At 50.6% G+C, this 12,675-nt stretch overlaps 1 protein-coding gene across 3 annotated transcripts in view; it reads left to right on the top strand.

Moving 5' to 3' along the window:
• The window catches only part of GAS6 (growth arrest specific 6), a 49,147-nt gene that overhangs the window by 10,172 nt on the left and 26,300 nt on the right, over nucleotides 1-12,675 (top strand). For all 3 annotated transcript variants that reach the window (XM_030922188.1, XM_010374826.2, XM_030922189.1), the window contains exons 3-4: nucleotides 9,882-9,906; nucleotides 11,363-11,425. In XM_030922188.1, the coding sequence (XP_030778048.1) occupies nucleotides 9,882-9,906; nucleotides 11,363-11,425 (88 nt within the window). The remainder of the gene's footprint in view (nucleotides 1-9,881; nucleotides 9,907-11,362; nucleotides 11,426-12,675) is intronic.

Here is a 12,675-nt window from a genome sequence, read left to right as displayed (position 1 = left end):
GGGCATGCCGGGTGTACTGACTGTACTTTCCTGGGGCCCGTCTCTCTCCAGGTCAGCCTGGGGTCCTCTAGGCCGGGGGCTGTGGGCGCTGCCTCCTGTGGGCAGTGGGTCAGCACTTCCACTCTGCTCAGGGCAACAGGCCACTGCGGGTGTGAAGACTTAGGAAACGAATTCGGAACGGAAGGAAAGGATTTTACACTTCCCAAGCTAGAAGAACATGAATAGAGCCGGGCTGCCAGGCCAAGGGTCTGTAAGACGGCGGCTCTTCAGAGGCTCTGCAAATGCTGAGAAAGGAAGGCTCCCCAAGGGCAGTTCCTGTGGGTGTTACTCTGAGTTTTCTCATGGAAGTCGAGTTCTTGGAAGACAACATTATGGTCAAAGGGTTAGTGAATTCTTGTGACCGTTTCCCGTGGAAAATATCAGACAAAGTTATGGTGTTGATAAACAGTCCCTGCGCTCAGCAGTGTTAGCCCACTTGTCAAGTAAGATAAAGGTGTTTAGAAACAAAATTTATGGATGTTATTTGCTAAAGAGAGTAATGCATTCTTAGCACACTCTGAAAAATAACCACTATTTGCTGTGTGAATGCAGATGACGCTCACACGAAAAGATTTATGCAGGACTGACACTGGGTGTTTGCAGAGGGTTCTCCATGTTCACTGACCTCTGATCCTCACTGCAGCTCTGTGGGGACCGTGGCCCAAGGATGAGTGAGCGTCACGTCGGGCTGTGCCCTGAATCCCCGGCCGCCCCCCTCCACCAGGCAGAGACCTTGCTGGGCCTCAAGGAGTTCAAGTGTATTCAGAGATGAAGGCATTTAGGAAGTGTTCTGGAACCTTCCAAACTGATTTTACCTGCGTGAGGTGCTTCCAGTTCAGTGCACTTTGCGTCCAAAAGTGTTTCCTGTCTCGTTAACGCGCTGCGTTGGGTGCCATCACCGTATGTAGGTTTTGGCCAGTTTTAAAAAGTGAATGGGCCCTCCCAGGGTCTAGTTTGATCGAGAGACCACTGGAAACCCTCACCAAGCTGCAGGCGGGTAGGCAGGGGCCCCAGGGCAGGCCCAGGGGCAGAACCCCCCGGCCCCTTGGAGGGTCTGTTCACATGCTGAGTCCTGCCTGGTTCCTGCGGCGGTGTGGGGAGGTCACCCCACCTTGTTCGGAACCACAGCTCTGGGTGAGGAAGCCTGTCCCCAGGTCAAAGGTCATTTGGGGGTTGAGACCTGAGAACCACAGTGCCCTGCTGGTAGGGTTGCCGCACGGGCGGCCAAGTACAGCCTGGTCCCCGAGGCCCACCCATCCTGGGGACCCCATGTGCAGCTCCCTGCCATGCTTGACTTTTGCCCTATGGGTGGCTTTGAGCCGGGGAGACCTGGGTCTGGTGGTTGGCTGGGCAGGGGCGGTGGTGGGCTTGCGTCTTTGTGACACTGCACCGATTCCCGTGGGTTCTGCCAGCACCCACTGCTCTGCTGAGCAGATCAAAGGCAGCAGAGGCGACGCCAGGGTCTGGAGGCGGCATCCACTTATCAGACGCTTTCTGTAGTTTTATAGCAAGTTTGGGGCCTCATGTTAGACCCCGGCCAGACCAAGCTCGTGTCCTGGGGCTCAGCTCCCTCCAAGCTGCTTCAGGTTGTTTCCTCCATACTTACGAAACCGAAAGGCAACAGGCGCCGTCGGGGGCGTCAGAGGAGGCACCTGCTCCACTGTTTACACCGGGATGTTCTGCAGACAGGGCTCCCAGCCTCGACGGCCCCGGAACCCCCTAGCACAGGGACGTCCAGTCTTTTAGCTTCCATGGGCCACATTGGAAGAAGAAGAATTGTCTTGGGCCACACATAGAATTAACACTCACAGCTGATGAGCTAAAAAGAAGGTCTGTGCCTAAATCTCATGTTTTAAGAAAGTTTATGAATTTATGTTGGGCCGCATTCACGGCCATCCTGGGCCGCTTGCAGTTGCCCCAGAGCCTCGGGAACGCGGGCCGAACACCTGCCCTGCTTCACCCGGGGACAGGGCCCTGTGCTAACCAGGAGGTTGCTGCCCTCTGAGTTGTCCCTGCCAGGAACAGCAAAGTGCACAAACCTCCGAGAGACCTAATGGCTGCGTCCTCCGTGCAATGGGCACCGCATTTGCCACCTGGAAGTGCGGGTCTGGCAGATGTCAGGTAATAACAAGGATGTAAATTTTAAAATCACGTGGGGTTTGTAAACTTGAGGAATTATAGCACAAACACTTCCCTATTATTAAAGTAAACAGACTGAGAGCATTGATTTCCACTTTTCTTCCAAGTACTTACCCATGATTTAAGTGAAACTAGCATTCAGTGCTTTGTTGGAGTGAAAACTGCAGGACCTTGCACCTGCCCACTCATTTATTCATTCACCCACCCACCCATTCATTCACCCACCCACCCATTCATTCAGTCACCCACCCACCCACCCACCCACCCATTCATTCAGTCACCCACCCCCACCCACCCCACCCACTCATTCAGTCATCCACCCATCCACCCACCATTCACTTCATGCTCTCACCCATCATCATTCACCATCACCCACCCACTCATTCACTCATCCAACCACCCACCATTCACTCACCCATCATCCACCCATCCCCCACTCATTCATCACCCCACCCACCCACTCATTCACTCACCCATCCACCCACATCCACCCCACTACCCATCCACCCACTCATCACATTCACACCCATCCCCCACTCATTCACCCATCACCCATCATTATTCACCCATCCACCCACTCATTCATTCACCCATCCACCCACTCATTCATTCACCCATCCACCCACTCATTCATTCACCCATCCACCCACTCATTCATTCACCCATCCACCCACTCATTCATTCACCCATCCACCCACTCATTCATTCACCCATCCACCCACTCATTCATTCACCCATCCACCCACTCATTCATTCACCCATCCACCCACTCATTCATTCACCCATCCACCCACTCATTCATTCACCCATCCACCCACCCATCCACCCACTCATTCACTCACCCATCCACCCACTCATTCATTCACTCACCCACCCACTCATTCATTCACTCACCCACCCACTCATTCATTCACCCATCCACCCACTCATTCACCCATCCACCCACTCATTCACCTATCCACCCACTCATTCACCTATCCACCCACCTACCCACTCATTCGTTCATCTACCCACTCATTCATTCACCCATCCACCCACTCATTCACTCACCCATTCACTCATTCTTTCATTCACCCACTCATTCATTCACCCACTCATTCTTTCATTCACCCACTCATTCTTTCATTCACTTACCCACTCATTCACCCATTCACCCACTCATTCATTCACCCATCCACCCATTCATTCACCCATCCACCCATTCATTCATCCATCCACCCACTCATCACCCATCCACCCACTCATCACCCGTCCACCCACTCATTCATTCACCCATCCACCCATTCATTCACCCACCCATTCATTCACCCATCCACCCACTCATTCACCCATCCACCCACTCATTCACCCACCCATTCATTCATTCACCCATCCACCCACTTATTCACCCATTCACCCATTCATTCACCCATTCATTCATTCACCCATCCACCCACTCATTCATTCACCTATCTACCCACTCATTCATTCATCCATCTACCCACCCATTCATTCACCCACCCACCCATTCATTCACCCACCCACCCATTCATTCATTCAGCCACCCATTCATTCATTCACCCATCCACCCACTTATTCACCCATTCACCCATTCATTCACCCATTCATTCATTCACCCACCCACCCATTCATTCACCCACCCACCCATTCATTCACCCACCCACCCATTCATTCACCCACCCACCCATTCATTCACCCACCCATCTACCCACCCATTCATTCACCCACCCACCCACCCATTCACCCACCCACCCACCCATTCACCCACCCATCTACCCACCCATTCATTCACACACCCACCCATTCATTCATTCACCCACCCATTCATTCACCCACCCACCCATTCACCCACCCATCTACCCACCCATTCATTCACACACCCACCCATTCATTCACTCACCCACCCATTCATTCACTCACCCACCCACCCATTCATTCATTTACCCACCCACCCATTCATTCACCCACCCACCATTCATTCACCCCCCATTCATTCACCCACCCATTCATTCACCCACCCATTCATTCACCCACCCATTCATTCACCCACCCATTCATTCACCCACCCATTCATCCCCCCACCATTCATCCACCCACTCATTCATTCACCCATCCACCCACTCATTCATTCACCCATCCACCCACTCATTCATTCACCCATCCACCCACTCATTCATTCACCCATCCACCTATTCATTCATTCACCCATCCACCCATTTCATTCATTCACCCATCCACCCATTCATTCATTCATTCACCCATCCACCCACTCATTCATTCATTCATCCATCCACCCACTCATTCATTCATTTACCCATCCACCCACTCATTCATTCACCCATCCACCCACTCATTCATTCATTCATCCATCCACCCACTCATTCATTCATTCACCCATTCATTCATTCACCTATCCACCCACTCATTCATTCACCCATCCACCCACTCATTCATTCATTCACCCATCCACCCACTCATTCATTCATTCACCCATCCACCCACTCATTCATTCACCCACCCATTCATTCATTCACCCACCCATTCATTCACCCATCCACCCACTCATTCACTCACCCATTCGCCCACTCATTCTTTCATTCACCCACCCACCCACCCATTCAATCACCCATCCACCCACTCATTCACTCACCCATCCGCCCACCCATTCATTCATTCCTTCACCCATCCACCCACTCATTCACTCACCCATCCACCCACTCATTCATTCACCCACCCACGCACTCATTCATTCACCCCACCCACCCACTCATTCACCCACCCACCCACTCATTCACTCACCCACCCACCCACTCATTCACTCATTCATCCATCCACTCATTCATTCACCCATCCACCCACTCATTCACTCATCCACCCATCCACCCACTCATTCATTCATTCATTCACCCACCCATCCACCCACTCATTCACCCACCCATCCACCCACTCATTCACTCACCCATCCACCCACTCATTCATTCACTCACCCATCCACCCACTCATTCATTCATTCACCCACCCACCCACTCATTCATTCACCCACCCACGCACTCATTCATTCACCCACCCACCCACTCATTCATTCACCCACCCACCCACTCATTCACTCACCCACCCACCCACTCATTCACTCACTCATCCACCCACTCATGCATTCACCCATCCACCCACTCATTCACTCATCCACCCATCCACCCACTCATTCATTCATTCACCCACCCATCCACCCATTCACTCACCCATCCACCCACTCATTCATTCATTCACCCATCCATCCACTCATTCACTCACCCATCCACCCACTCATTCACTCACCCATCCACCCACTCATTCACTCACCCATCCATCCACTCATTCATTCATTCACCCACCCATTCATTCATTCACCCATCCACCCACTCATTCACTCACCCATCCACCCACTCATTCATTCACTCACCCACCCACTCATTCATTCACCCACCCACTCATTCATTCACCCACCCACCCACTCATTCATTCACTCACCCATCCACCCACTCATTCATTCATTCAGCCATCCACCCACTCATTCACTTATCCACCCACTCATTCACTCATCCACCCACCCACTCATTCATTCACCCACCCATTCATTCATTCACCCATCCACCCACTCATTCACTCACCCATCCACCCACTCATTCACTCACCCATCCACCCACTCATTCATTCATTCACTCATCCACCCACTCATTCATTCATTCACCCACCCACTCATTCATTCACCCACCCACCCACTCATTCATTCACTCACCCATCCACCCACTCATTCATTCAGCCATCCACCCACTCATTCACTCATCCACCCACTCATTCACTCATCCACCCACTCATTCACTCATCCACCCATCCACCCACTCATTCACTCACTCATCTATCCACCCACTCATTCACTCACCCATCCACCCACTCATTCATTCACTCATCTATCCACCCATTCACCCACTCATTCACCCATCCACCCACTCATTCATTCATTCACCCATCCACCCGCTCATTCATTCATTCACCCATCCACCCACTCATTCATTCATTCACCATCCACCTACTCATTCATTCGCTCATCTATCCACTCATCCACCCATCCACTCTTTCCTTCATTTATTCATCCATATTCATCCATCCAGTCACCCATCCATCCACCCATTCATTCAGCTATCCATCCACTCGCTCATCCATCCATCCATCCACCCGTTTATTCAACTATCCGGCCACTCACTCATCCATCCATCCACTCCTTCCTTCATTTATTCATCCATCTCCATCCATCCAGTCACCCATCCACCCACTCATTCATTCACTCATCTATCCACACACACCTCCACCCATTCACTCATCCATTCACCCACCCACTCATTCACCCACCTATTCTTTCATTCATTTATTCATCTACCCACTCTCTCATCCACCCACTCATTCATTCATTCATCTATCCATCCACTCACCCATGCACCCACTCACTCACTCATCCATTCATCTACCCACTCACTCTTTCATTCATTCATCCATTCACTCACTCATCCACCCACTCATTCATTCACCCACCCACTCATCCATCTATTCACTCATTTTATTCATTCATCCATCCATCCATCCATCCACTCACCCATCTATCTACTCATTTATTCATTCACCCACTCAGTCATCCATCATCTCATTCATTTATCCATCCATCTCCATTCATTTACTCAGCCATCCACTCATTCACTCTTTCATCCACACACTCATCCATCCACTCATTCGTTCATTCATCAGTCTCTGTCCACTCACTCATCCATTCATTCATTCCCATCCACGCATTCATCCACTGATTCATTCATTCATTCATTCATTCATTCATTCATCCACTCACTCATCCATCCATGCATCTGTCTGCTCACTCATCCATCCTACGCACTAATCTATCCACCCATTCCCTCATCCATCCATTCAGTCATGCATCCATTCATTCATCTATCTGTGCATTTGTCAATACATGCATCTATCCATGCATCTATCCATCTATCCATCCATCTGTTCACTCATTCATCCACTCATCCATCCATCCACCCACTCATTCATGCATCTCTCCGCCCATCCACTCATTTATTCACCCATCCATTCTTTCATGCATTCATCCACTGTTCATCTGTCATCCATCCACGTGTTTTGTGATGGCTCCTGAGGCCTCTGGGGGACAGTCAGTACCAGGCTCGATGCTGGGCAGGTAGATGTTGTCTTTTTCCTCTTGAAGCTTCAGCTGACAGTGCAGTGGTTTGCTCGCTTATTTTTGTCTGTAGCTATTTGAATAAAACAGAATCAGATCCCTAGGGAGAGGATTTCCAGGGGCCAAATGGTGCTATTTCCAGCCTGGGAATCCCAGCTTCTTCCCACTGTTGCCCTCACCTAACCCCAGCACACCAACCCATTACCACAGGTCTCGCTCTTCCTAGGTCGAAAAGAAAGAGAGTCAGTGTGTATGTAAGGAGCTCCTGGTTCTAAATCTCAGCCTCCTGAGTGGCGGCCTCTGCTCCATGGGGACTCCTGGGGGTGCTGCTCTGGAGAGTCGGCGAATGCAGTGCTTCAGGCCAAGGTTTATGCACCTGAACAACTTGTAGTGCAGACAGGAGCGGGAGGGTTTTGAGAACAAAGTGCTCTGTGTTTGGTTCTGCAGGTCAGGGAGCTTATCCGGGTGCCTTTACTCACAGCCATTTCTGGGTCTTACATCTTTGGCCAGAATGTCCTAAGGACGACGTGAAGTGTCCCTTTCTCTTGGGAGCGTGTAGCATTTTTAGGTTTATTTGTCGAAGCTTTACTCTTGCTCAGGATTGAACCGTCTTTCCCCTGGATCACAGGTGGAACTGGTACATCCTTTCTGCCTCCATTACCACCTCAAATAATCAAGCATGCAAATTGGAATACACTGCCCAGGGTTATAACCCTGTGGTTTCAGAAACCCCATTCCCATAGGTATGGCTGACTGAGAGGAGATTGGCATAAGTTTTCCATGAATAATGCCTTTTTGCAACAATAAAACTTGGTATTAATACAGATTACACATTAAGTAGTATGACTAGTCTTGATTTTGAAATATAGGACACACTTGCTGTCAAGCTGTGGTAAAGAAGCATTTGTGTATAGTTAGGCCGTTTGCTCACTGGTTCTTAGCTGTTTTCAATCCCTGGCTTCCTAAACCTGAAAGGACACCTTTTGCATCCCTCCTAAGTCTTTTATTTCAGAGCCAGAGCCTCCCGCTTTGAGACAAAGCCCCATCACTTCCCTTCTCCTTCCAAGCTGAGGAACCTGTTGCTGCCCCAGACCTCCACCAGGGCTCACTCGTGTTGCTGGTCACCCCTTTTCTTGCAGTTTGCCATGACTAAAATTGGAAGTGAGAGAAATGAGGGCAGGCATGAGGGTGTGTGTGCCAGGCCTGTGGCCCTCCTGACCTCCAGGGCGGCCGCCCTCCAACAGACACATGAGCTGAACACCAGCTCACCCTGACCCTTCCTTTCTCTTAAGGGAGTAAGATTTTGTGTTCCATCTCTCCTGGAACACAACTTTGTGAAAACACATCCAAGCAGGCCTCAGGAAGGTGTTGGCGGGGCTGGGGTGGGGCCCTCCAGGCTCTTCCCACAAAAGGTGTGGCGAGGCCAGCAAGTGTGGGAAAGAGGTGGGAAGGAGGCAGAAAAGCGGTGCAGAGCCAGCACATGAAGCCAGAGGCGCGTTGCAGATGGCGCTGGGTACCGCCTCTGCCCGCCACTCTGCAAAATGCTACCAGTGCCTGCTAATCCTGAACCTCGTGCCCCCAGGCGAATCCCACACCATCCTGAAGCCAGGTTTCCTCATTCTTGATAATGGGATTAAAAAGACCTTCCTGGATGTTGTTTGTGAGGGTTTCATAAAATAGTGTAAAATGCTGACTTATAGCCAGCATGGAGAGGCTGCTGGGACTATTCTGCCATGACTGTGGTCTCTTGGTTTAGAGCATTTAGGGCCAAACTGCTGGCATGGTTGATCCTAAGCTGGAGATTGGAGGCTGCTTTAACCAGGCTGTGGCCCTAGAATCTGTGGGCCATGGCGGAAGGATCCTGAAGAAGTTTCCGGCTGGCCTCTGCTGGCCAAGTGACGGGCAGGTGGTTCCAGGACTCGGCAGCTCACTTGTGTCGAATGTGGACCTCGTCAGCGTGCTTTCGTGGATAAGAAGACCCTTCGTTGCAGCCTCCATGCCTCATCCAATACCAATTTTGTTTCACCAATACAATAAGTGTAAATCAATGCCCGTGTGCCAAAAGAAAGGTCTTTGGGGTTTTGAGAGACCTTTGTGTCAACAGGGAACTAAGGTCTTTGGGTTCTAGAGACCCTGATATCAACAGGGAACTAAGATTGGGGTTTTACTTGGAGGCGTTCTTGTTCTCCTGGACAGGCCTCTCCGCTGGACACACCGGGTGGTGCTTCCCACGCAGCTGGAAATGGCCCTGCCTTTGCTTGTTGGTCTCACCGCAGTTGTGCTGATGGCTTCATAAGCGCCCGTCTGCAGAAGCCAAGTCGGCAGCACGGCAGCTTCCCCAGTCACTTCCCCTCGGTTCCCTGGGTGGGGCGGCCGCCCTGGAGCAGCCTCTGATTAACCGGCGGATGCTTATGTTGCTTAGAGACCTTTGTAGCTTGCCAGTCAATGCTTGCCTTTTCTCTTTCTTTTTCCACAGGACTATTTTTACCCAAGATACTTAGGTAAGTCTCAATTACTTCTCCACTCTGGTTGTGGTGGAGGCATAGTTGGGGGTATGCGTTTCATGCTGGAGGCATCTCCTCACCACGTAACTCTTGGAAGGAAGATTCTTAATCACATGGTGCCCGTGGAACTGTCCAGAACTTGCAGGTCAGAAACACAAGATTCTCTGTTTATTTTATACCACAGCTTTATTCCGTGTTAGTGGAACCTCAGGCGAATGCCGTTATCTGCAAACCCCTTCTCTGAGTTGACGCCAGGCTCAGCTCCTTGTCAGGACATGTAATGGATTTGGTCTTCCAGTTTTCTGATCTCAGCACTAAACACTTCTGAAGTCACTGAGGACCCCAAAGGGGTCCATGTTCATGTGGGCTGTACGGACTGATATTTACCGTATTCTTAGTTAAAACCGAGAACACTGAATAGTGTTTCTGTTTAATTTGAAGAACAGGAATGCACAGATGTTATCTCAGCCATCAGAGCAGCTGGGGCATGCGGGGCGGCCTCCGGAGACCCCCAGTGTACACTTGAGAAGGGAGGACAGCAAGAAAGGGAAGCCCGGAGACCCCGGGTCAGCCTGTTTAACTGACACCATCTCAGAGCTCCTCGAGTGCATTTCACTTAGAAGGAGAGAAATGTATTCCAGGGTCTTCCTTTTTAATGTTGCAAAGTGCATTTTAGTAAATGTCCTCATAAAGGGTCCTTCCCTGGGTCCATATCTGGAACACACACAGTGGGTCTGGAACTGGCCCGGGAAGTCCAGGCGCCAGCCTGGGTGTGCTGGGACTGAGTTCTGAAGCAGGGGATGGCCAGCTGTCCACGGCATACCCGCAGGAGGCCTTCCGCTGTCCGTCCATCCTTTCTGCACCTGCATAAGCAACAGTAACCCACTGAAGGGCCAGGTCGAGGCCCCTCACCGTTCCACACAGTCTCCGTCTCGGGCCATCCCTGGATGTGCACATGCCAGGCCTCACCTCCCCCTGGCCGCCCTAGCGGGATGTCCACTGTCAAGCTGTGTCCAGCCAGCCAGAGAGCACGGAGGGGCTTTCTCCAAAGCAGACTGGCTTTCCAGTTAAGGACAACGTTTCCCAACAGGGGTCAACTTGAAAATGAAGTTTAGCTTTCTGAGTACTGTCAGGAAACTTAGTGAACATTCCCGGTGATTCTCCCGTACGGCAGGAGGAACCCCCTCGAAACTGCGGGCGGTGCTTTAAGCACTTGACAAGTGTGGGTGCCCAGCTCCGCTGAGTTGCTGGTTGCTGGAGGTGGTTCTCTGTTTGTCGGGGTTGGGGCTAAAATGTTTTGTATGAACACAAGCTAAGCGGCATTGTTTCTGGAGGATGATAGCACCCCAGGTAAGGAGAGTAACTGCCTCTCCAGAGCTTCTCAGAAGCAGAGGCTCTGCAGTCCGTCCGGTCTCGTAAGGATGACTGACATCCATTCCCTTTCTTCCTGCAGACTGCATCAACAAGTATGGGTCTCCGTACACCAAAAACCCAGGCTTCGCCACCTGCGTGCAGAGTAAGTCAGCCTCCTTTCCTGGGAGCACTGTGGGTTTGGATGACTTTAGGCTTGGCTGTGGTTTGTGGAGGGCCCTGAATAGTTCTGTTGTTTTTTTGTTTTTTTGGTTTTTTTTAGGTTTGGTTATCAGATTCCTTTCTTCTTTTTTGGTTTTATTTTCTTTTTATTTTTTAAAAATTTTTCTTTATATTTTAAGTTCCAGGATACATGTGCACAACGTGCAGGTTTGTTATATATGTATACATGTGCCATGTTGGTGTGCTGCACCCATTAACTCGTCATTTACATTAGGTATATCTCCTAATGGTACCCCCTCCCTCCTCCCCCACCCCACGATACGCTCCGGTGTGTGATGTTCCCCTTCCTGTGTCCAAGTTCTGTCTTTTAAAGAGCTGTGGTCTTTTCCTGAGGCCTGCTCCCTTTTCACCAAACTTTCTTTTTTAAACAAGTAAATTTTGACGTTTTAGCAATAGGCAATAAATGCACACAGAACAAAATGTAAACACTTCACAGGGTGTGTTGCGGAAGCCCATGCCTGCCTCTGAGTCATCCAGTCAGACACCACTGTAGTTACAGTTCCAAGAATCTTGTGCTTAGACACGTAAACATGCGTGAGCGGCCTTCCACTCTTCACATGCACGGCAGCTTAGCACACGCGGTCTGTCCCGTGCCTCTGCGACTCTGTCTGTGCAGGAGACCCTCTCTTTGCGTCTGTCTCACCTTCACGCTGGCATTTCCAGCTGGTGCCATCACACGGGCTTAGCCCATGCGTGTTGGCTGACGTCCAGTTTATTTCCAATTTCCATCGTTATAAACAAAACTGGCGAGACATCCTCGTGCACCTGTCACCTCCCACACGTCTGAGTGCGTCTGCGGGATGCGTTCCCAAGGATGGAATTGCAGAGGCAGTCCTCATGTTTCCTTTGGATACAGGCCTCAGCCGCCGCCCCTGCAGGGGAGAATGAACTGCTTTTTAAAACTTTTGATCTCTTCCAATGTAACAGGTGAGAAATGACATCAGTCATTTCAGGTTTTTGTTTTGTTTTGTTCTTTAACTAATGAGTAAAGCTGTACTTCCTAGGTTTAAAAACTGTGTATTTCAGCCGGGTGCGGTGGCTCAAGCCTGTAATCCCAGCACTTTGGGAGGCCGAGACGGGCGGATCACGAGGTCAGGAGATCGAGACCATCCTGGCTAACACGGTGAAACCCCATCTCTACTAAAAATACAAAAAACTAGCCGGGCGAAGTGG

This window comes from Rhinopithecus roxellana, chromosome 18 (genome assembly GCF_007565055.1).
Source record: "Rhinopithecus roxellana isolate Shanxi Qingling chromosome 18, ASM756505v1, whole genome shotgun sequence".
Lineage (NCBI taxonomy): Eukaryota > Metazoa > Chordata > Mammalia > Primates > Cercopithecidae > Rhinopithecus > Rhinopithecus roxellana.
This window is presented reverse-complemented; position numbering and strand designations above follow the sequence as displayed.